Source organism: Antechinus flavipes, chromosome 5, assembly GCF_016432865.1.
Source record: "Antechinus flavipes isolate AdamAnt ecotype Samford, QLD, Australia chromosome 5, AdamAnt_v2, whole genome shotgun sequence".
Classification (NCBI taxonomy): domain Eukaryota; kingdom Metazoa; phylum Chordata; class Mammalia; order Dasyuromorphia; family Dasyuridae; genus Antechinus; species Antechinus flavipes.
The window spans coordinates 248,301,388-248,327,585 of record NC_067402.1 but is presented as its reverse complement, the minus strand read 5'-3'; the positions used below and the strand labels follow the sequence as shown (position 1 = coordinate 248,327,585).

The window sequence follows — 26,198 nt, the reverse complement described above, 5'->3', positions numbered from 1 at the left end:
CATGTTTTCTATATATTGCAAGTTGGCATAAGAAATTAAATAAGAATTGTGGGGGAGTTTTTTTTAGAAACAACCTAATAGATCACAGAAAAAGTTCAGAAACTCAGAAATGTATAAAATATGTGAATAATATTATATAATACGTATTATATAATATCAGATATTTTATCAATACTGTAAATACAACATAAAGTTCAGACTTCTCTGTTATGATGGGAAGATCAAAAAATTTAAATCAAATTTTCCAGATCACAGAGTATTATATCCTAATACCCCTTCCCCTCACCCGCTCAGTATAAAAGGGAATAACTGCCTACACTTTAATGTTCCTGGGACCTGACTGATGTGGAGACTTCCTTCAATAGCAATGAACAATACAAAGCTGCTCAGTCCTTCTGCAAACACAATACATTTTCCAGTCTCTCCCATCTGGGTCTTCATTAGAATCTGCAACCAAAGGGTCCCTCTATCTTTAAGTACTAAGTGAAACATTGCCAATGTACCTTATTATTGGCCTGCTCATTGTCTCTTGTCTTGCTGTGACTATACTCAACAGATGGGAGTTGGGTGCTTGTATGGAGAAATTGTTTCTTCAAAAGAATTCTCCATTTTAATCAATATAACTACATTAAAAAAAAAAAAAAAGAAAGGAAACAAGGTAACCTTTGTCAGAGAAAGACATTGATTTTTAAATCTGTTAGGACTTACATCTGAAATAATTGCATGAAATGGCAAAAAAAAAATTATATTTCTTTAAAACTCTAAGGTAAGCTAGATCATTTTCTATACATTGAATTAATTGAAAAACTTAAAAAGTATATTATTTTTCTTTGCATCATTTATGGAGAAAATTTAAACTGTTTTTTGCATAGAAACTATGCATTTTCTCCAGACTCTCAAAAACAAAAATCCTAGATTTTTCCCTTTGCACAGTACATACTGGTTTTAAAAGAAATAAAAGACAAGTAAATAAGTTGACATGTTTATTCAAATAGTAAATTCCAAAGCATTAGGAATCTAAATCCCTATTGTTTTTTTGTTTGTTTGTTTTTTAGTAAAATTACAGCCCTATACAGTGGTGATTATTTATTTATTTTTTTTACCCAGAGGCACTAAAAGGTCCTGAAATACCTTGTGAATCATCTAAGATGAAATTATATCCAATACATTTTACTACACATACCTTACAGGGAGCAAGTATATCTCATTGCATTCTAATTTGTTGAAAATTGGGTTTATCAGATAATTAGGTTCATCAGAATTTTCCATGGGTACCCATTTGGTGTGAATGGAATTATTAATAAAATCTCATTTGGTCCATTTTATTTTTAGCATAATTGGAAGCACCATGGTACAGTGGAAAGAACACTGGTTCTTCAGCCCAAATATTAATTTACAAGTCCCACATCTGACACTCCTACCAGTGGGACATTGGAAAGGTCACCTATCTTTTGTGGCCTCAGTTTTCCTCATCAATAAAATGAGTAAATGCATTAAATCTAGGATAATATTCTTACAATATCCTTTAAATTCTAACCTAATCATTTTTTCCCTTCCCATGCCATCTAGATTGTCTTACTCTTTCTAAAGTTAATTTGTCACCTACTTCTATTCCTATGCCAAACTCCTAACAAATCTAGTTTCTTAGGAGCAGTGGCAATTAAATTTGAACATAAGGCAGAAAGAAGGGCCAAAGTTTCATTTGGCTTCAGTTTTTTTCATCTGTAGAATTGGAGAAGGGAGAGGTAAAAGTAAAGGTAAAATAATCTTTGACATCCCTTGTAGCTCTGACACTATGGTTTCCTTAGGCCCATCTTAGAATTTAGCATAATTATGTGAAACAAAACATTAAAAAAGCCTAAATGATGAATAAAAATCTAAGACTTGTAACAAATAACAGTAACCATAGGCACAGTCAATTAAGGACCTTTCATTATACTACATAATTAACTTCTATTTCTTAATAACTACTGAGACCTGCCAATTATCCAGCTATATCTGAAGAACAACATAACATTTTTTCTCCACTGTTATGCAAGTTTTTACAAAAGGAAAAAAGGTCATGATGTCCGTTTCAGTACTTCTTCTATATGGCTAAAGACACCAGGATCCTCAATTGTGGGAGTTATCTAAAAAGAAAATCAGAGATTCGTAAGTGCTAAATGATTGCATTCATCCTTCCTCTTTTGCAATTCATATTTTATTGTTGTTCATAATCTTATTTCATACATATCTGTACTGAACACAGTAGGGGATTTTCTTGGTAAAGACAACAAGTAACTTGCCATTTCAGTCTCCAGCTCATGGACACATAAGGAGGGAAACTGAGTTAAGTGACTTACCTGGGGCCACACAACTAGTAAAATGTTTGAGGCCAGATTTGAACTCAGGTTGACTCCAGGCTTAGAGCTGTATCTGTTCAACTACCTACTTGCCCTTGCATTTGATATACTTATAGGCAATTCTATTTTCCCTCTCCTCAATACAGTTCAAATAACTACCAAAAAAAAAGAAAAAAAAATGGATCCAAATCATACTGATCTATTTTGAATTTCTTTTATTTTAACAAAAACAAAGTAAAATATTGAATAATTTTATAAAGGAAAAAAAAAAGCCTTCTTCACAGATACATTTCCAGTATTTTTTTTTATCACCCATGTAAAGAGATGCCTTTGTAGAAAACATGATAATATTTACTGGGATGAATGGTGAGCAATTGTTTTAATGTCAATTTTCATCTTTTTAATTATAGATGCAATATTTCTCCTTTTTTTTTTTTTTACAAATTACAAATCCTAATATAATACACATGAAAATGATAAACATAATTACATATATGTGTATAGGTATTTTTAGCTAAATATACATAAACTCATTAAGACATAATGAGCTCTTAACAATAGCTCTTAACAGGCAATACATGAATATTTTAAAAATATTTTGAGATTGTTAAGGTTTTTTATTTTTAAAAATACTAAACATAAGCAGTTAGGTGGCACGATTGGATAGAACACCAGCCCTGAAGTCAGGAAGATCTGAGTTCAAATCTGACCTCAGACACTTTAACACTTCCTAGTTGTGTCACCTTGGGCAAGTCACTTAACCCCATTGCCTTAGCAAAAAAAGAAAAAAAAATCTAAATATTCTTAGATTTTATTTTTAAAATATTTGATGTTTCTATTTAATGAGTTTATTTTACATGTATTCCTTTGTATATATGGACTTTATGTATTTACTACCATTATATTAAGAAAAAGTCCAGTAGTTTCACAAACTGCCAAAGGACTGTAGGACAGACACATACATACATAAACAAAACAATTAAGAAACTCTAGTCTAGATCAAGATATTCATTGCCTAATCATTCCTAGGAGGAAAAAAAATCATTTACAATTTTCTTATTTTAGATTTTCATTATTAACTTAAATAATTTCTACTAAATAGAGTCTTAAGGCTGAGTCATAGTTAGAAAGAAGGGAGTCAAAATTCTTCTTTCTGTAGTTCCATTCATTGGGTAGTCCAAATGATGACTTTGAAGGCATTTTGCCTTTGATCCTTTCTAGCTATGTCAACTTCAATTTCCTTGTCTATAAAATGAGATACTACATAATATTTCTCTCTTGATCTAATTTTATGATCTTTTGTTATTAGCTGTATGATTCTGGACAATGCATTTAACCTCTCAGGGACTCAGTAAAATTAGGTATTTGGACTACATGTTATTTCAGATCATTTCCTACTTTAAATATAAATTTTACAAAAAAAGGGATCTCAAAAAATGCATATTAAAAAGTTGTTTCCCTTTACTGTAATCATTACTAAAAGCCACCAGCAGGCTAATGCTGGGTCTCACATGCTTCATGATTTCTTCCAAAACTTTCTCCCCTGTCACATTTATGTCCCGTGTTGAAATTTTCACTTCTGAGCAGTGAACAATTTTAAGGCATTTTTAATCACACAGAGAGAGTTAGGAAAGGATGGCAAATTCTCCTCTTTCCTCAGTATACAAAATGATAATGGGATGTGACCTCGAATGACAATATATTTGATTTTAATTATTTTACATTTCCTTAAAAGAAAAATATTTTCTTACAATCAAAAGTATAAACCAAGGGACAAAAATGCTTTTAAGTTTGCAGACATCTATCAGAGCAATTCCTGCTGACATTTGGATAAGACTAAGACTACATACTAAGTTCTTTATATATCATTAGTACCAAATAACAACCTTGATTAGGCAGATAATTCAGGTACTGTTCCCAATTTTGTTCCTGTCTGACTCTTTATGATTCCACATGGGGTTTTCTTGGCAAAGATACTAGACAGGTTTATCATTTCCTTCTGTAGTTCATTTGACAGATGAGCAAACAGAGTGTTAAGTGAGTTGAGTAAAATCATAAAACTAATGAGTATCAGAAGCAGGTCTTGAATCCAAGCCTTCTTGATTTCAAGTCCGTTATTCTATCTATAGTGCAGTATTGTGCTGGTGATCGAAGTAAAAACTGAAACTGCTCCATGAATTTGCTTAAACTTTCCTATTTTTGTTACACTTATCAGTCATAACAGACATATCTCATTTTCAATTTCATTACCATCACATTCTATTTATTTCTTAATTTTTTATTCCAGACACTTCTCAGCTAAAAGTCTGAGGATTAAGAAAGAGTAAGGGCTGCTAGCTCTTTCATTAGGCAGGATCCAAAGATACTAATAAACATCTCTGAGGGATCTATTTCCAGGCTGGAATTCAGCTGTGAAGAATGCTTTAGACACTGCATCTTACCAATAAAATCCAAGGGAAAACAAAATTAGAACACAGTGTTACTGATTCCCAGCCAACTACCTTGTAAGGCTTTCCATTGACAAGAGCAGACAGAGTTGACCGGGGTATCTTGCCCGAACGAGTCTTGGGTAACTGCTTAACAAACACGGCGTGCCGGAAAGCTGCCACTGGACCAATGCTGTGTCTCACATGTTTCACAATTTCTTCCAAAACTTTCTCCTCTGTAGTATTTATGTCTAGGGGAGAGATTTCTAATTGTGAGTGATGAGCAATTTAAAGACATCTTTAATCACACAAGATACCAACACAGAATCAAGGAAGGATGGAGGCTTCTCACCTTTCCTCAGTACACAAAGTGCTAACGGAACGTGACCTTTTAAAGGATCCTCTTTGCCAACGACAGCACAGTCTGCTACGGTACCATGGGAAAGGACCGACTGGAAGAGGGAAAGATATTGATTTCAGGGCAGTAATCTAATTCACTGTAATGGGAGGAAGAGAAGAAGGCAGGGAAAGAAGGAAACAAGCCAAAGAAGCCAAAAATTAGCCTATAGCCACCTCCCTGAAAATGACTACTAATCTCTAACATCATTACCCACCAGGGCATCTGTTCAGGCACCACAAGGTAGCCACCGAGTGCTGACAATAATTAAGACAAATTACTTAGCTTATTTCCAAGTAAAGGGATTATTTTCCTCATTATAGCCACTTAATAATGAAGCCAGGGAAAATGTACGCTAGGTGCCAAATATAAACAAACAGTACCCAATTAGCAAAAGACTCTTGAGAACAGGTTCCAACAGTGTAATTTGCCCTTGACATGAGGCACAATGAGACACTGCTGAGGTGGTCTAAGGAATGGAGTGCATTTGGGAGAAAGGTAGCCCAAACATCAGCCTTTCCACACAGGATGATTAGGATTACCAGCAAAGAATAGGAAAAAAGAAGGCTTTGATTCTAGAGGATCCATAATGAATATTCTACCCATCTCCTAAAGGAGAGATGATGAACTAAGGATACAGAATAAAACACATTTTGGGACATGGACAATATAGGAATATGTTTTAATTGCCTGTGCATATAAATTGCTAAGTTTGTGTGTGTGTGTGTGTGTGTATGTGTGTGTGTGTGTGTGTGTTGCTGTTGTTGTTGTTGTTGTTGTTGTTTTTAAGGGGCAGGTAGAAAAGAGATAAAATAAATGCTTAGCCAAAAAATTAAAGTTAAAAAAAATTGGTAAGAATGGATATGATAAGGGGAAGCTAGTTGGTATAGTGGATAGAGCACCAGCCCTGAAGTCAGGAGAATCTGAGTTCAAATCTGGTCTCAATCACTTAACACTTCCTGGCTGTGTGACTCTGGACAAGTCATTTAACCCCATTGCCTCAGCATAAAAAAAAAAAAAAATGGATATAATACTAGACTATGAGATTTACATTTAGATTCAGTAGTTAATTATTGTCATTTTTCTGTCTGACTCTTCATTTTCTTGACAAGGATACTGATTTGTCATTTCCTTTTTTACAGAGGAGAGACTAACTGCCCATGGTCATGCAGCTAGATATGTATTTGAGGCCAGATTTGAATTCACAAAGAGCAGTCTTCCTGACTCCAAGCCAATATTCTAGCCATTGAGTTACCTAGCTGCCTTAGATTTAGAACCCCTGCATTCAGTCCTCACTTTGATAAGTCTAGTATTCTGGTGTGACTCAGTTTCCTCATATATGAAATTAATTGAAACAGAAAAATTCTAAGATGTCACCCAGTTTTATATCCTACAATTTAAAAAATTAGAACATTAAGAACTTAATTGGATGTTTTTATATCTGGTAGCATCTCAAAAATCACATCATAGGGCCCTCCAAAAAAAGGATTTATAGAACTTTCACAAATTTTAATACATATATATTTTAAATCAGCACTATTCAGAGTTGAATTGCTTCGTGAAGTTTTCATTAACCAAATCCATCCAACCATCTATTCATCAACAAGCATTTACTTATCAAGTGCTTTCTTTGTGCCAAGAACTGTTATATACTAAGGATACCAAGAAAAAGCAAAGACAGCCCTCATCCTGAAAGAATAAACATTCTAATGGAGGCAACAATATAGATAAATCAGAACCTACAAGATAAATACAGAGTACACTCAGTTTCTAGCTTTCCCTTTTCTCACATCCAATAAATCTGAGTACTTATGCACTCCATCATTTAGTATTCTTGTTATGTTATCTTTTTAAAGTCTTTCCCCCTGCCCCCAGATAGATAATGGAAAGAATATTAGATTTGGAGTCCAAGGTTCATGTCCCAATTTATAACCTCTGATATTAGGCAGGTTACTTAACCTCTGAATGCCTCATTTGTCAAATGAAAAATTCAGACTAGATGATCTTTAATGTTTAGTCTGGCTCTATATCAATATGAACCTACCCTGAACATGAGGACAGTGACTTTTGCTTTTACTTTCTGAACATCCCCATGGTACCAGTACATTAGTGGATTGTTATTTTTTCCCCACATTACAAATATTGTTGATTTTCTCACTTAAATATGCAAACTTGTTTTCATCCCAAGCCAGTACCTAACAAAGAAACTTCTGTTGGAGACATGCTGAGCCAAATTCTCAAAATGTCAATGCTTCTATCTGGCAAAAAAAAGAAAAACTCCAGAAGAACTGTCCTCTTTCAAACTATTCTCCAAGTCACAGGTGCTTTGTGTATCTGGATGGCAGGAATTCAATTGCCAAATAGTGAAGACCTGGACTTTGCAGTCACTGTAGGGAATTTTTACCTGCCAAATAAACATGTTACACATACTCCAGGGATTAGCTGCATCCTTTTCCTTTCAAATTCAAATTTTTTAAGCTAGGTACAAAAGGTTTCTTTCAATTGGTAATTATGCTATATCAACTTCAGCAATCATGCTGAACCATACCTGTCAAAACAATCCTTGGGGAAATAATTCAGTGAGATGAACCATAACTATAGAGAATATGGCTATAAAGTCCCCAAACATCTTATTAATTCAGTTTTTCAAAATCAAACTATGAACCAAATGTTTTCTCAACAAATCAGTGTGACTTTTTTTTTTAAACTGATTAGTGTTGCTTTCTTATGTCTTTATAGACCTAGGCAAAGATGATCTTAACTAAAAGGAACCTCAATACCCCCGAAGACCAAGCCATACAAAAACAAACAAACAAATATTCCCCCACTAAAACATATGCAACAAATAGTCATCTGTTTCCTTGCTTGACATCTTCCAATGAGGGAACTCCACTACCTCCTAAACCACTTCTTTTTTCTGGATAGTTTTTTTTTCCTGAAATCAAAACTAGGTTGGTCTCTTTGCCATTTCTTTCCAATACTCATGATTCCAATCTTTTGAAGCCAAAATATACTAAGTCTAATCCCTCTTCTTCATAACTGTGTTTTAACTATTCTTAGACAGCTAGCATGTCCTCCCAGAGTCTTCTCCAAGACAAACATCACACAATTGCTTTAATATTTCCTTATATACCAATACTTTTAACATAAAACTTTTAGCCAAAAAAATAGTTTTTAGGAGAAAAAATTGTGAGAAATGTAATGGTTTTATGAACTAAACAAATGGGAGACTTGAGGGATTTTGTTTGTTTGTTTTTAATTTTGCTACCTAAGTTCCCATGATATCACCAAAAGGCAAAAAGTTCTATAGATAGACATAAGAGATTCTGATAAAGGCAAATTGAAGCCAAGAACAATTTGGCAAGTAGAATTTTTTATCACAAGGGGGAAATGGAAGAGGAAAGTTTGAACTCTTTGAATTCTAGGGTATGAACAGGTCAATAGGATGACCAAGGCTTTTCCACCACTATAGTTCAGGAATTCCTGAGGGCACAGCAAATGTCCAATTGGTTGGTTTTTGACTTTAAGGAATTAGGGACCAGAAGTTTGATAGGCCTCACAAATAAATCTTAAAGTAGTGTACTGTAGCTGTGTGTGACTGTTTCCCTGCCTAGGGGCACAGAAATGGGTGTATTTAGACATAACTAATCAAAAGGCACATTATCTTCCTGTCACATGTATATTGGATGGGATAGAAAGTTGGTTGAGATTTATGAAAACTATAAACTACAATTCATTTCTGGTGATTTATGGAGAGGAGAAGGATATCGTTGGAAAAGACTTAGATAGTATATATTAGGATTCTGAAATCCTAATCAAATTAGATTTCTAGGGACACAGGGGATTTTTGCCTGTTTTTTCAATTGAGAGTTAAGATTCAGAAGATAAAGGAGATATGGAAAATAAATAACCAGTGACATATATCATGCTGAAGAAAATAAATTTGTTTTTTGGATCATTACTCTGTATACAAGAATGATAGGCTTTTAGAAAAATGAAGGACATCTCAAAAGATCTGAGAAAAACATAATTGGCTGGAGATTTGATGAATATTCTGAAAGGATTTTGAATATAAAATAAAGTTGTAGAGGAAAAAAACCTGGAATTTTCCTCACCGTATCCCCTTTTACTGGCTTAGTTCATATTTCCTAAATATTTATATGTGTACATGACATTTCTTCCAAAAGAATATAAGCTTGCTAGATAGAGAATGTTTCACTTTTGTCTTTATTTACAGGGTGTAGCACAGTACCTGGTCCATGCTGGTTGCTGAAATAAATGCTCTTTACTTACTTAATTGACACTGTGGAAAACATGAAACTTGAAACAGAAAAAACGTATAAAGCAACTTTCTGGTAATTTAGAGAATTACCAAACCACATAACAGTAGCAACAACAACAACAATAAAACAAAACACATGAACAAAAACAAAATCAACCCAGAGAGGAGAAAGGAAGAATACTTTTAACCCTTCATCATAGGACCCTAGATCATAGGACATTTAGTCCTGTCCCCCTCATAATTTACAGATAAGGAAACTAAGTCTAGGTAATTTGCTCAAAATCACACAGATATTGAGTATCAGAAGATGAATGGGAATCCGAATATTGATAATACATCAATGGCTATTGTACGGGCAAAAACGCAAAATAGGTCTAGAAATATCACTAATATTTAGAAAGATGGGACATATGAATAAGATGAAATAATGGAAATAGAAATCTCTTTTCAAAGAAATATAATTGAAAGAGGAAATAACAGAATAGCACTATTAAAAAAAAAAAAAAAGATATACAGCTGGGTTCCATTAATGAATTGCAAGAATCATTTATAGTAGAAATATTTAAGTAAGAATAAAAGGAGATACAAAGAGAATGGGTGTTGTTAGAATTGCATGCCAAATCCCTTAGCCAAATGGAGGAAATGAATGATGTTAGTAGATCAAAAGCTAACACTGAGACAAAATATAGTAATAATAACCTTCAGTATATGATTACCTGGTGGAAATCTTTTCATGCTAAAAGCAGAGCAACTGGTAAATATTTTATTTGTACAATTGACAACTTCATCTCTCAGAAAATATGGGAAGTGAATTTTAATGAGGGCAAATGTGAAATCTTTAAAGTCTGGAAAAGCCAATGTATAAAATATGTGCCAAGGAGATGAGGCTAAGTAGAAAGCAATTCATGTAAAAAAGACTGAAGTTTTGTTTTTGTTCTTTTCTAGTGGAGTCAGACTTTGCCCATAATAGATTCATAACATATACCCACCAAGTTGAATTTGTTGATTAAAAGATATATAAATTAATATAATTTAATTTTTGGTATAATTTAATTTTCTTTTTTAAAAGAAAAGCTCATATAAATTTAGACTGTTGTTGTAGCCAAAACACAAAGTCCAGAAAGAAAAGGAATTGATAATTCAATTATTCTTCATTCTAGTCAGACACAGTTCCATAACTGTGTATCACACATCAGGTAAAACCTTGACAAACTTAAATACATCAAGAGAAGGGTAAAGGAGATTAAGAGCTAGTCTGAAGAAGACTCAATGAAAGAAAGGGGAACATTTTGCCTGAAAAAAGAAAAGACCTAGTGACCATTTTTAAATATTTAAAGGCCTTTCATATAGATGAGGAATGAGAGGCATTCTGTATTACCAGAAGGCAAAAGTAGCACAAGTGGAAGGAATTATTGCCTCCATGAGATGATATTTCCCTACCACCAGAATGGAACTCTTCAAGAAGAGATAAGATGATTATTAACTGGAAACACCATGGAAGGTATTTCTACAACAAGGAGGGGGTTGGACTTGAGAATGTCTTGTCAAGTCTTTTCTTCCAACATCATTCTACGATTTTGTGGTTTGGGGTTAAGTTATAATCAAGGTCTATACGTTATAAGGGAAAAGCAAAAATTCAAGGAAAAAACATTCTAAGGACAATGAAGGTTTCTAGGATTCAAAACTTTCCTTGAAACAGAAGCCAATCTTTCTAATAGAGTAGTTTCCTAGAGTGGCTACATTGGGGATTCATGGAATACTGAATTCTACAGAGAATTAAAAATAATTGTCACTCAGATGGCAATGTAGTAATACATAGTAGACAGGAGCTGGCTGTGATATATAAGTAATGTATTGCAAAGATGTAGAAAAGGGATTTCATCAAAGAAAATATGATCAAAAAGGAAGATAGATTGCTATATGAAGCTAGTCAGCTCATTTGTTTTATTGGTATCCATTAAATGTAAAGAATAAATGAATGAATATAATATATTCATTATATATATTATATATATAAAAGTATTTAAATACTTACTGTGTGCTAAGTTTTGTAGTGAAGACTGGGGAAATAAACACAAGCAAGCAACACAGTTCTTCTCATAAAGTAATTTACATGTCAGTGGGCAAAGAGACATAAGAGTTAAAGTTACAAGGTGGAAGGAGGAGAGACTCTTGGGAGGAGGCCATAGTATAAGTGACTCAGCTTGCAAAAGGCCAGGAAATAGTGTGATGGAAGGTTTCTAATGTGTTAGGTGAACCTGCCCTGATCAAATTATGGAAGGACAATGGGCAATATAGGCTGGGTAGGCAGAAATGAGCTATGAGTAACACCACTGTTAAGTCATATCTATTTGAATGATATCAAAGATTCATTTGGTTTATTAAAGGCTTTTAATCCTCCATAGAAAATTTCCTTCTACCTTTTTGTCACAAGACCTAAGGCTGGAAGCCTCAATAAAAGCAATGGCAAGAAACTTTTCATCATTATTAAACAATATTTGGAAAAATATTGAAAATAAGAATTTTCATAGTGTGTCCTTTTCAATTCTCTGTGGCAGAAGGGCACAAATAATTTGACTTCTGAGATGAGGCGTTCTATGACAATAAGGAGACAGAATGATAAAAGCAAGAATTAGAAATTCCCACTTATGAATTCAACAAATATTTAACAAATTCCTCTTATGTACGAAGCACTTCCAGGCCTAAGTACCTGTGATTTTGTTATCAGAGATCTGTGCTGAGTAGCCTTATTCATATTAGGAAATAGCTGAGACCCTTCAAGATAGATGGTTATTACCACTTCAGGAGAAAATTAAACACAAGTTCCTTAAATATTTTAGTGGCATTTTGTATTGTGAATTTTAATTGGGATAGGAGGGATAGTGGAATTTTTCATTTATCTTTATAACAATCTCTAAGAAATTAATTCAAAAGACAGCAACATGGGGAGTCTATTTGTAGTAGAGGAATAGTTGGAAGAAGAGGAACAGAGATTAAAAATAAAACTTGAATATACATTAAGCAAGCAATTTGAGAAAAATTGTGGAAAAAAAACAATTTTCATTAATATTCATATTGTTCAAGATAATATCAAGCAAATGTAAAATTATTTAAAGCCCATAGTAATCAAATTTTCAAGGTATACTCATTGGGCACATAATCACCCTGGGGAAGTCATCATTCTTATACTAGTGAAAAAAAGCACTAAATTGAAAATAATGGCAATTTTGGTCAAAACAATTTAAAGAGGCAAATTACTTTTGAACATGTCTGTAGGTTTAAACTATAGTAATTCAACACAAAATTTCCAAGTATTCATGGATACCAATAGAACTTTCCATGATGGGGGGGAGGGCGGAACAAAAACAGAGAAAGAGAGAAACACACAGAGAGAGACAGAGAGGAAGGAGGAGAAGGAGGAATAGGAAGAAGAGATGGGGGAGAAAAAGGAAAAAAGGAAGGAGAAAGAAGGGGAGGAGGAGGAGGAGAATCATCACCATCCTCAAAGGAATGTAACTCTTCCCTTGGAAAAGGGAGACAATTGATCATAAGACATAGGGTTTTAGACTTAGACATGAGGAAAGGGACTGAGGAAGATTAAATGAGTTGCTCAGGTCACATAGCTGGTAACTATAAGGAGAGAGTTGGAAACATCATTGTTTCTACATCTAAGAAAGAAGGGAATTTGACTAGATGACCTCAGTTTCTTTTCAAGTCCAGTTTCATGCTCCATTGGTATGACCTAAATTTTGCACTAATAACAATAAGAGCTAATGTTTATATAGCACTTAACTATGTTCCATGAACTGTGTAAATGTTTTACAATTTTTATCTCACTTGATCCTTACAAAAACCTTGAAAGGTAAGTGCTATCTCCATTTTATAGATGAGGAAACAGAATGCAGCATCAGAATAGTCAGTCAACACAAACGATACTTTGAGAAATTATACAGCTAAATTTTTCCTCTTAGAAGATATCAGGAAAAGAAAAAAGAAACACACATAGGTTTGCAGATTCTAAAGCATTACATCAGTGTAAGTTTTCAGAACAATATGCACTATGGCTACGTTAATGCTTAGTTAATGCTTCACTAAAGAAGCATGGGAAATTGCATGAATTTTCAGATTTGTATTGCTGATGCATTATTTATTTTTGGTGATTTTTTCCCCCTCTATTTGTTCTTAAAAATATCTTTTATATGAGATCTATTAGTTGGAAAGGGGAAAATTTAGGTAATATAAAAAACTAAAAATATCAATAAAATGTGATTTTAAAAAAAAAGCAAATTGAACTGAGTCACTAAAAGCTACTGAAGGTCTTGAAAGATAGCTAATGACATATAATTCATTCTTTATATCCCCTATGGCAGAGCAATGGACCTGTGCCATTTATTGTCACTGCTATACAGCCACACAGCCAACTAGTTAACTATGTAGTTAGCATTTATAAAGCACTTAAGGATTTGCAAATCACTTCACATATGCTATCTCAAATTGACAAGACAGAATGTTATATACAATCCCAGATGCAGTCACTAAATGAGATACTTTTGCCTAATTACTTTTCTTTGCCACAACAAGAAAGGGCTGAAATTCTTATTTTGACAAAACATAAAAAAGGACATCAATAAAATTTATTTTTAAAAATCATCACCCTTTAGTTGAGCTGGTGATAGGATTGTCTGATCTTAGCTGAGCTAGTGTCCAGATGATGGACTCCAAGTCAATTACCGAACTATACTCAAAGCCTGTTTTTGATAAGAGGTTGTACTCTCTTGATCTACCCTTTGAAGGGAACTTCAGTGGAACCATTACATTAAAGGCAAAATTTTAAGAGACTGTTCAGTATTGAGTGGTAAATAAAGGAGTTGGTTAGGGGTAGTTAGATAGTACAGGGATAGCACACTGGGTCTGGAGTTTGGAGGACCAGATTCAAGACACTTAATAGCTGTTTGACCCTGGGCAAGTCCCTTAATACCAAATACTCAAAAAACAAAGGATTAATTTATTTAGAGGAATAGGTAAAGAAGACATTATATGCACTCATTTGTTAAATGTCAATAATTGGACTAAATTCCAATCATAAGCTTGGCAACTTTGAGCTTAGGTTCTCCTATTTTTCCCTCTCCTCTTTTGTTATGGGTCAGAACTTGAAACAAGGTACTAATTCACTGGAATTGATAGAAATGATACTTATGCACTTAGTTCACACCTTTAAGAGTTCACACATTAGTTCACACATTAGCGTTTGAGATTCCCAAATCAGGGTTCAGTCAGGAGATTCACAAATCAGGAACCCACAATCCTACTCTCTTGGAGGAGGAGTCAACCTTTGAGTTCACTCCTCTAAAAGAGCATATAAAAGGATGAGCCTCAGCCAGGAGTCAGTTGGGGAGATTGAGAAGCCAGGATTCCGAGGAGCTGAAGGTTGAAGAGGCAGAGGCAACGAGAGTTCTCGGAACCAAGGAGAGAGAGAGGCCTCTAAGAAAGCAAACCAGGCTATTGTAGAAGAGACAATAAAGGAGCTGAACTTTTAAGAGCTAGCCGCATTTGGGGTCATTATTACATTGAACTGAAAGGAAGGCTGCCTCCAGAAGCCACCCAAGAAACCTGCTCCCAGAGAATGATTATATTTTAGATTATATAGAGAAGATTGTATTACAATCTTCTATAAGTTCAGTTCTACCCACATTTCATACATTGTCAGCTGAAATATTTTCAAGTAGATTATGCCTTCTTCTACTTGGCTATCACTATTATTTTCATGTCTCTCACCCAATAAAGTAAAATTGTTGGAGTTTTGGTTGATGGTAAATATTGAACATATGAAATAGTGATATTTTTAATTAATTGTGACCATCAGTAATGTATGTAGAATGTAGGAAGTCATCTTAAAGAAACAAGAAATTAAGAATTTGGGAAGGAAGAAGTCCCATTCTGACAAGTCTACCAAAACACTTGAGGCATGAATTTCAATTTCCAAGTTTTACAAAAGGGAAAGTCAAGTTTAAATGGTGACAGTATAATAATAGTACACATGGGTCATATCTACCAAAATATTTAATGAAATGCCTTCCTGTCAGTGAAGCATGAGAGAATTGGCTGCCACACCAAGACAGCTAAGTGTACAGAAGCAGGGATGATAAACTTCAGCATGCTGTAAATGAAGATAAATACCCACTTTACAGAAGGTGGTTATCATTTAATTAGAGGAAGAGATTAGCTGAACTTCTAATTCTATTTTGCTGATTTCATTGAAGTATAATTGTACTATAAAATATTTTCTCCGATTTAAGCAGGTTGTCCTATGCCCATGAATAATTTTTGCACTTTCCTCAGAGATTCCCTAAAACTGCCTTCTTTGGTCACCATTCCCCTATCTATAGTGTTTCCTCCACTAGAACATGAGGTTCTTTTATTAAATAATTGTTTAAAAGCACAAATTGTATATATTAAAGTTTCACATTGTCACATATAATCCTGTTTTCTATTCTGTTTATATATGTAAGTGTTCTCTTGTGTTTGGGGATATCAGTGAAAATCCTGAATGAAAATATACAATTTATGAATATTAGCTTTTTAAGAGTTAAGGACTTCTTTATTTTCTGTATTTGTATCTTTTTATTACTTAGCCTAGTACTTGGCATACAGTAAGTGATTAACAAGTTCTTCTTCATTCATTGATTCATTCATTCCTGCATTCATGCATTCATTCATCCAATCACATAGGGTGGGAAAGAACCAGAAGCAAAAAATTCTAGTATCAATTTTAATTTGAAAAAGGATCTTAGAAGCCATTAATTCCATTCCTATCATCCCTGCCACAATTTTTAAAAGATGAGGAAATGAAAGCACAAGAATGTTAATTTTTATACCCGAGGCTATAAGACTTATAAATGTCTGAGGCAAAATTTGAACTCGGGTTCTTCTGTGTGTTATCCACTATTTCATGTTATCTCTCCCAATAGTAAAACTAGCAATTGTGTTAAATCACAAACTTATTTATGAGAGGAATTATAGTATAATGTGTGTGTGTGTGTGTGTGTGTGTATGTGTGGATAATATCACATACAAACACATACAGAGTGTAATGAATACAGTAATATAGAAACCAGCCCTGGAGTTTAGAAGAAACTAGGTTCATATACTAGCTGCATGACCTTGAACAAGACATTTAAACTTCTAGACACCAAACAACTCTGAAACTACTAAGTTACATATGAATTGCCCATCTGTATAAGTAAACATATGTGTATGTATATATATATATATATAAACATTATTATATATGCATATACATATAAACACCTTTAAGTCTACAAGTTCCTACCTTCAAAACAGCTCTATGGAATGTAAACAATATTATCTCCATTTTGCAGATGGGTTATCAAATACACAGAAAACTGAAATGAATCCAATCTTAGCAGAAGCAGAATCCCTTCCACTTCCACTCCTCACAGACTTAGCAAAGGGTCATAACTAATGAGTGCTCATATTTTTTGTTGACAGAATTCCATATTTTTTTTAATGATTTTTTGTCTTCTGCTTCAGAGAGAAAGCATGATGTAGTCAATAGGCTGGTTTTGGAACCAGGAAAAGCAGTATTTCAATCCTTCCACTAATAAATACTGTCTGCGTCACCTGGGTAAGTCACTAAATTTTTGTCACTCTAGGCGACTCTAGAAGAATAACTTAAAGAGAAGCTGCCAACATTCATTTGTAGAGAATTCTGCCTCACCTAGGAGGTCGCTATTCAATGAAACTGCAGGTCTAGTCTTATCCAAATTCACCTTTTGGAAGAGAATTCAATATCCAGTATTCTTTAATACCTCTTCAATGGCACCCGCTGAAATCCTGTGACCTGCTACATTGATTACATCATCAACTCTAGACATAACATACAAATAGCCATCTTCATCCATGTAACCAGCATCCATGGTGTCATAATAACCCTATAAACAGAAGATCCCACAAGATCAAAATAAATGTATTTTAGCAGTCATGTATTAATATATTAACTTTAAACTGAGGACATTGTAAAGTATAAGAGAAATGGTTGCTTCAATCTTACGTGTTATAAGGTTACTGAGCTGTTTTTTCAAAGCTTGCCAAATTCTGTTGGTCCTTAAACAACTAGTAATAAATTAAAAGTTTTTTGTGTATATCCAAGTTGAGTTAACAAAGTGAGTTACAAAGTTTATGAACCCAATTTCTTGTCTTAATGGAAAAAGTGTTGTTTCAATATCCATCAGTAGCACACAATACTTGATTGGCAGATTTCTTCTTGATTCATAATTAGATTTTTTTCTATGTTAATATTTAATAGGTATCACATAGTTCATTCTACTCTTGTTCTATCCTAATGCCTTATCATGGATGAGAATCCCAAAATCTACTGAGTAGAATTGCTTCAAACAAAGTCTCAGTAAGAGAATGTTTGGGTTTCTCCCTCTTCCCTTTCCCCCCTCACCCCACCCCCAAAAATTATCTTCCCTAAGTATAAAGAGGTAGAAGGCTAGCCATGAAGCGATTTTTAAAAAAATTTTTCTAATCCAGTGGCAAAGTTTTTCCACTCTGAGTTACTAAACAAAGAAATGAAATTAAATGCGATAAATGATTTTGGTTAGATCTACAAAAGAACTTTCTCACAGTGAGAAAGTAAGGGAAGGTGATTTTGACTCTAAAATAGGCCACTTAGGGAGGTAGTTGAGCCACCAATCCCATAAGATAAATGCTGACTTGGACTAAATAACAATTTGAGCAATTCACAACTCATGAAGCAGAGATTGAAATCCGATAGTCTTTTAAATTTCCTTTTTTTCCATAAGATTTTATGGACAAGATACTCCTGTATTTTTCTTGTGTGAATAAGTTTGATGATGAGCAGATTCATCTGAAATGGAATCTTAAAGGTTCTTACTGGAAACTTTTCAAAATACAAATGCTTGAAGGCTTCCTGGTTTTTCCAGAGTCCCGAAAATGATCCAGGAGGCAAAGGCAACCTTAAAAGAAAATATAGAGATTAACATTCAGCAGGTAAGATTGAATGAAAGTTTATATAGGGAGACAGATCAGAGGGTCGGTGAACCGAGTAACAACTATTCGATGGAAAACACTGTATTTCTTTCATCTCCAAATCTACAAGTCAGCTATGACTACAGAGGCCCAAACCACTGAGGATCAGGGGTCACAGAATCACAGATTTAGAACTGGAAGAAATCTTAGAAGTCATTCATTCATTATCTTTTGACTGATAGAGAAACTGAGGTTCAGATGGGTTTATAAAAGCATAGAATTGTAGCACTAAAGATGGAAAACCTCCTAGGTCATTTAGAATAATCTTGTAGTTTTATAGGTGATTTCACATTTTATAAATGGGGAAAGTAATAACTTCTCCTAAGTCATACAGGTAGCTGGAGCAAAGTTATAATTTGAAACAAAGTGCAAGGATAATTGTTCTTTGTGTGACATGCATATTTGGTACATTTTTATGCTGAGCAGTCACCAGGGTATTAGCAACATAACAGAATAAAAAATTAGAATAAGGAGAAGTAAAGTCACTTTCATGGAATAAGTCCTAAGATAGATAAGATAAAATAGATAAGATCATAGATTGGACAGGAATTTAGAAGTCATTTATTGTTTAGTTGTTTACATGCTTGACTCTTTGTGACCCTGTTTTCTCGGTAAAGACATTGGAGTAGTTTGCCATTTCCTTCTCTAGCTCACTTTACAGATGAGGAAACTGAGGCAAATAGGATTAAGTGATTTGCCTACGGACACACAGCTAATAAGTGTCTGAGATCTGATTTGAATTCAAGGAAGAGAAGTCTTTCTGACTCCAGGCCTGGCACTCTGTGCACAATAGTGTCACCTTAGAAACTATAAAGAGAATTAACTGTTTCTGAACATCTGGGTGTCTCCTTGTACTTTTGCAATTTGGGGATGGGATTGAGAATCACCAAAACTACTCCAGGTTTTAGAAGAGGAAATCTCCTTCACAAAGCTAAGTACCTTTTTCTCTCCCCATTAGCAATCTCTAGTTTATTCCATGGCAAACAATATACCATATGAACCAGACCTCCTATTAAGTTCTCTTTGTCTCTTTAATACAATCTTTACTTACCTTCTGTTGGTGCTAAGAAAGAAGACAAAGTCCCTGCTACAGTTTATGTATACCCTGTCTTTCTTTCTATATCATTCAGATAGTAAACCTTCCAGTATGGAAATATACTCCACTAATGCACCTTGGTATATAATCCATGGCCACGCAGTTAGAATCCATCTGAGGCAGCAATTGAAACCAGATTTTCCTGATTACAAAGGTCAGTCCTTTATTGTTTATGCTACAATACCTCTCATGACCCTAATGACAATAAATAAAAAATGAATGTTATATAACAAGTATAAACTAAGACCAAGTAATAAAAGATCATTTTCAATCCAGGAAGTCTATCTCTCTAATTCTATCTTTTTTTTCTGTCTAGATGAAGTATGCCTGGAAAGATGAATTAAAGTTAGAAAAAAACAAAAAAAAAAAAAACTTGAATTTAAATCCTTCCTTTGATACTTACTAACTTGTGAACTTGAATGAGCCCCTTACACTCTCTGTCCCTCACTTTCCTCATTTATAAAATAAAAAGGTTGGTCTCAATGGCCACAAGGTGCCTCTTAGCTCTAAATCCATTATCCTCTGATTCTATATTTCTCCCCTTTTGTTTTCTTTCAGGAAATTCCTATTGATAAATATAACTAATGAGCAGCTATGTGGCACAGTGGTAGGTCTAGAACCAGGAAGACTCTGCCTGAATTCAAATCTGGCCTCAGGTACTTACTATCTGTGTGGTGCTGGGCAAGTCATTTAACCCTGTTTGCCTTAGTTCCTCATCTATAATAATTAGCTATCGAAAGAAATGGCATATCACTCCAGTATCTTTACCAAGAAAACCCCACATGGGGTTATGAAGCATTGGACACGATTAGAAAATGAACAATAAAATATTATCTATCACTCCTACATCACATTCCCATGATTATTGTTTCTCATGACATTGTTCTCATCATGTTCTCATGATATTGTTGATATCAAATCACAGACTTTTCAACAATTCAATCTCCATCTTTCACATAAAAGATGGAAAAAAATGCTAATGCTGAAAATATGTGCTGATAGTATGATAGTGCTGAAAGTTATGACCCACGAGTACTTACTTGGGCAGCACAGTGTCACTCACATACTATATTCTATCTGTATATGTTTTCTTTGCCTGCTTAAATTTTAAGTACCCTAATGTCAAATGTTAGAGCTTAAGTTTTTCTATACTCTTCATGACTCAGGGTGATATAATGCTTTTCTCTGGAATGTAAACCTTCTTCTTTATCTCGATTTTTTAGAATCCTGATCGCCTTCAATCAAAGCTCAGGTGAAACCTCCTACAGCTTCTTTTGTCTCCTCACTCCCCTCCCCAGTTATTAGGACTCTCTTCCTCTTGAAATAATACTACATTATATAGTATCTACTTTATATTACTTATGTAGCTCCCTATAATGACTTTCATTCTTTGATCATTAATATCAAGTGAAGTATAAAACAGAGAGACCTATTCTTGCTAAAGATGTTCACTAGGTCACATCCAGCAGCAGGACTTCCCTATATATGATAATGTTACAGCTAACTATTTTGCAACTTAAAATATTATATAACTCTCTTAAAATACACTCAAAAGACATTGATTTAATAATATACAAAGGAAAATATAAAATGAAACATTTTTAATGAACAAATTATAACATGCAGTTTGATGAGCATCCCATTGAGTTACATCATAATACCTAAATCTCTTGGATAAGCATTATACATTGATAATAAGCAGGGCTCAAAGTTGAATGTCTCCTTTTGTTAATTGTTGACTAGTGCCTCATTACACTCTGATATTGAAATAAAACTAAGGAGGGATTGCCCTGAATCAGGCCCAATCCCTAACTAAGCATTCTGGTTTCCATAAAATATTAAAAATAACTAGGGATAAAGATTTCATTATGTTAGGCAAATCTATCCTGAATTATTAATAGAAGTTATATGGAAGATGAGAAGGTATGGAGAGATCATAATCTTCAGCAGTGAAAGGAAGAAGCATTTTGAGGATATCATAGGTGTATAAGAATATAAGCCACTAGAAAGTGAGGATCCTAACTTCTTTAAAGTTGTTGTTTTATAAAATTCTAGAAAGACTTCTAATGAAAACTCAAGAAATTAACTGATGAAGAAAAGCCTTTCACAAATATACCATAATCTCAGTCTTTTGCCAAAAGACAACATGACAATTTTGATTTAGAATTCTACAAACCAGTCCATGTTTAAGCATAATTACACTTCTTTTTTCTTCCAATTTTAAAGAGTGAACTTGTCACATCATTAGCTTTTATTCAACTCATCCAGCACTGTGTACCAGCAAATGTGAAAAAAAACAATAGTGCACATTCTTAACTGCTCTTTTAAATAAAAGAGGAACAGGTGTCAAAAAAAAAAAAAGTCAGAATTGGCCACAGAATCAGATGGAATTTGGCACAAAAACAACTGATCATTTTTACTGAACTGATTATAAACAGTTTCATCTATTTGTCTAATAACAGTGATTACTAAGTATGTTCTATAGCCATTCTAAATAAGTTTTTCTTTCATTTTCTGTCTACCTCAGTGTTATATGTAAACTAGTGACTCATAATTATGTTTCTCTATTCCAAACGTTTGGAATGAATATGGGAGTGCCTCATAAAAGTCCTGATCATTCTAGCCTCTTTGCAATTTGAAAAAGATGACTTTTCCTCCTACAAAATTAACTTCTCTAAGCAGGTGCTTAAAAAAATTTTTTTTTTAAGGAAACAATCATTAAGGTTTTCTATCTTAGGTGAAAGTAAAGTCCACAAGATGAAAAGAACTTTGTAAAAGAAACTATAGGCTCAATTAAATACCAGGACATTATTTAAGATAAGGATTCAATAATATTTCTCTCAAGTTACTAAATGGATCACATTCAGATTCCCCTGTTCCTAAAAACAACCAAAGATTCTTTCCCTTTGCAAGAAATACCCTAGAGACTAAGTGACAGTGAGGAATACAAAATATCTTTAAAGTAGATCAACTCAATAAATGATTTTTAAAAACACTATTTCCCAATCCTTTCAGTTCATCTACTTAGCATGCTGAAATGAATCATTGTAACCTGCAAAGGGTTGAAAGACTTGCAATTTTGGATTCGAATGAACCCACAAGGGAAAGGTGGTTTCCATGGTTATTTCTCAGTTGCTAATTACATAGCCAATCATAATAGATGATACAGTTAAAAAACGGGGCAAAAACATCAACTATACTAAATCACCTGATACAGAAAAAAAGAAAAAAAAAAAACAAGAAAGAAAATTGTTTCCAGTCTCTGGATTTTAGAATTAAATAATAGCATATCCCATTTTATTTTTAATATCCCAAAAGTTTGTTTCTCCTAATCATTAAAAAAAAAATATGGCCCAAAAATATGATTCAGAAAAACAGATTTAGGAGATTTTTTTTTCAAAGTATAATAAACATCATAATATTAATAATAATGATGATGACAGCTAGCATTTATATAGCACTTTGTGATTTGCAAAGTACTTCACAAATATTAGCTCAGGTTATCTTATAGAAAACAAGGAGCAGTAGCATGAATAATTAAAAACCACAGATAATTTACCTACCCGCTTTGAACTCAACCCCTGCAGCAGAACTCACTGCTGCCAAGTGACCTTGTCTCCTGCTCAGATGACCATAGAGAATGGTCCAGTTCTAAGAACATGTAATGCTATTTTTTTAATGGACATGTATTAAACAAAGTAATCCTATTATGTTGTCCTCTCACTCCTAGGAAAGAAGGAAAAAAAAGAAAGAAGGGAGGCAGGGAAGAAGATAGGAAGACATTTTGAAGCATCTATCTATTCTGTACACTCACAAGCAAAGTGAATGGAGAGAATCCCTGCTTCTAAGACAAATACTAGCTGGTGCTCCAAAGTATAGGACATATAGATACCTTAAATATAGAGACTTTTTGTATTAGGATCAAGGAATGAGGCTGGTGAGCATTTGGCGAGTGATGAATGAAGGCAGAATCATGGGAATTTTATGTTTGGCCCATGTATGATTAGTAGAAAACACTGCTTCCAGTTTCATCATCTGTAAAATGATGATGCTGGACAAGACAAACTTTAAGGACCCTTCCGGTTCTAAATCTATGATCACATAATAGCTAATTTTGGGAACTCTTCATGAAGAAGGTAGGATGTCAAGAGGTGGGAAATAATGGGAAAGAGAAATGAGAAAGCAAAAAGTTGGAGCTAGGCTTTACTGAACATTTATTATTTTCTCTTTACAAGCAGTTATGCTATACTATTGTTCTGCTTCTGGCTTTCTGGCTTTCTAACCAATTCTAAGGAAGTCAATTCTATGGATAAATAGAAAGAAAACATGTATTAAGCTCTTGCTGAATGTCAAATATTCTAGTGGGTGTTGGGGGAGAAATACAATTAAGCAAGCTAATTTCTGTGCTACAGGAACTTATATTTTAAAGGGAATGACAACACAAAAAGGCTCCTAGGAAATAGAGGGGAAAGAGAAAAGGTAGAAAGAATCAGACAATACAGTTTAGCAGGGTAGGAAAAATAGGAATGAAGAGGAAGAGTCTAAGCTGAAATATGACTAAAGTCTTCCCTAAAATGTTAGGTTCTTGGAAAGGATGAATAAATCAGGAGAGGTGGGATCCAGGATAAAATCACCTCAGGATATCAATTCAGGCTTGAGAAAAGGGAGAGAAGGGGCCAGAGAAACTGGGGAGGAGGGAGTGAAGAGAGAGAGAGGAAAACAGAGAGAGTTGGAGAGAGACAGAGACAGAGACAGAGAGACAGAGAGAAAAACAGATACAAAAGGAGAGACAAAGAGAAAGAGAGACAAGAAAGAAGGGGGGAGGGAAGAAGAGAGGAAGAGATTCTTTAAGAGGAGAAACTAACTTGGACTGGTAAAGGGAATTTCCCTGTATAAAGAAATATCATAAGCTTATTCCTACCTCCTATCCCCCATTCCTACAAATTTGCAGTACAGTAAAAAGGGAAATGAGATCTGGAATCAGAAAACTGGGATTCATATCTAGCTTTGCCACAAACTATACAGATCACCTTGGGCAAGCCATTTGACATCTCTAGGCTAAGACCCAAAAAAACCCAGTCTTTCTCATTTATAAAATGAGAGGGTTGGACTTCATAGTCATTCACATCCCACCTAATCCAAACCTTTGTCTATGGGCTCCAATTTAAAAAACAAAACAAAACAAAACATGATCTTGAGTATCAAAACAAAACAAAACACCAATTTGAAGGAATATGACATACAAGTCATTTCAATCAAACAACAGGTATTTATTAAAGACCAATTGTTTGCCAGATATTGTGCTATTATGCTGGGCAACAATGACAAAAATTAAAGTCCCATATTGTGTGTGTGTGTGTATGTATACATAGTATATGTGTATTAGGTGCTTTTACTATTAGAGTTAGGTTAGAGTCAGAAGTTGGGTATATAAATGTATGGGGGGAATGAGTACATTCCAAACATGGAAGATATAATATATACATCTTGTCATCTGTCTTTTGTTCTGGAGATGACCAATGACATCATGAGAGTTATATCTTGACTTGTACATGAATTGAATTTAAATGAAGCAGAAGGGTGCAAAGAAAAACAAAGGCAAAATCAGGAGAAATAGCAGGCTAGTCTGTTTTTACTTAAATATCAAATGAATGAAGGACAGTTATTGCCAGAATCCCTCCTGAAATGGGTTGGAGATATATTGTGAAGGTCATTAAATGTCAGAGAGCTTTCTGCTTTGTTCTAGAGGCATGTAAAACTAAGCTTTCATGAGAATAGGTCAAAAGACAGATATCCATTTTAATAATACCAATTTGATAGGAAGTCCAATTGTTAAGTCTGTCTCAGTGGTCCTGGGGAGATGTGATGAGGACCTTAACTAGAACGGTAGCTATGTAGGTAGAGAGAAGATGAGAGATATCACAAGGGATGAAGTGACAATGCTAGATTAGGTAAAATGGTTGAGGGAGGGGGAGGAGAACCTTAGTTAGAATGTCATGCCTTCTATAGAAAGAGGAAAAGTTAGGAGGAATAAAGGGTTTGGTGGGGAAAGATGAGTTCTGTTTGGAACATATTCAGTGTGATATGTCTCTGCAACATCTAGTTAGAAATGTCTGATAAAGTTAAGAATGTAAGGCTGGAGCTCACGAGAGAAGGACTGAGGCTCGATATAGCTATTTGGAAATCATATGCATATAGATGATAAATGGATCCAGGGGAGCTGAGAAGGTCACAAAGAGAACATAGAGAGAGGAGGCAATCTAGGACAAAGCCCTTGGCTACAAGCTACCCACAGCTGGATTGTATGGATGATGGATGATTCACTCAGGGTCAGGGAACATGCTTATTATTACCTGGACCAAGCAGATTGTGACAGGAATTTCCAATTGAGTATTTTCTTTTCTGTTCCCTATTTTTCTCTAACCACCCTCTGAAGAACACAGACATTTCCCAGGACTAGTTGTAGGGGAGAAGGACGAAGAAGAAGAGAAGACAAACAACCAAAGCAGCTTTCTCCCCTCCACTGTTGGCCCAGTCTCAGGCCTGATTTTATTTTCTTGGTCTTAAGTCCTCAGTCCTT

General features: G+C 34.3%; 1 protein-coding gene across 4 annotated transcripts in view; it reads right to left on the bottom strand.

Annotated features, from left to right (window-relative positions):
• Positions 1-970: 970 nt before the first annotated feature.
• ACSS3 (acyl-CoA synthetase short chain family member 3) overlaps positions 971-26,198 on the bottom strand; it is a 302,555-nt gene continuing 277,327 nt past the window's right edge. For all 4 annotated transcript variants that reach the window (XM_051962868.1, XM_051962869.1, XM_051962871.1 and 1 more), the window contains 5 exons: positions 18,368-18,449; positions 17,277-17,399; positions 5,121-5,220; positions 4,844-5,019; positions 971-2,129 (listed from right to left, as the gene is read on the bottom strand). In XM_051962868.1, coding sequence (XP_051818828.1) covers positions 2,061-2,129; positions 4,844-5,019; positions 5,121-5,220; positions 17,277-17,399; positions 18,368-18,449 — 550 coding nt within the window. In that variant the 3' untranslated portion in view covers positions 971-2,060. The remainder of the gene's footprint in view (positions 2,130-4,843; positions 5,020-5,120; positions 5,221-17,276; positions 17,400-18,367; positions 18,450-26,198) is intronic.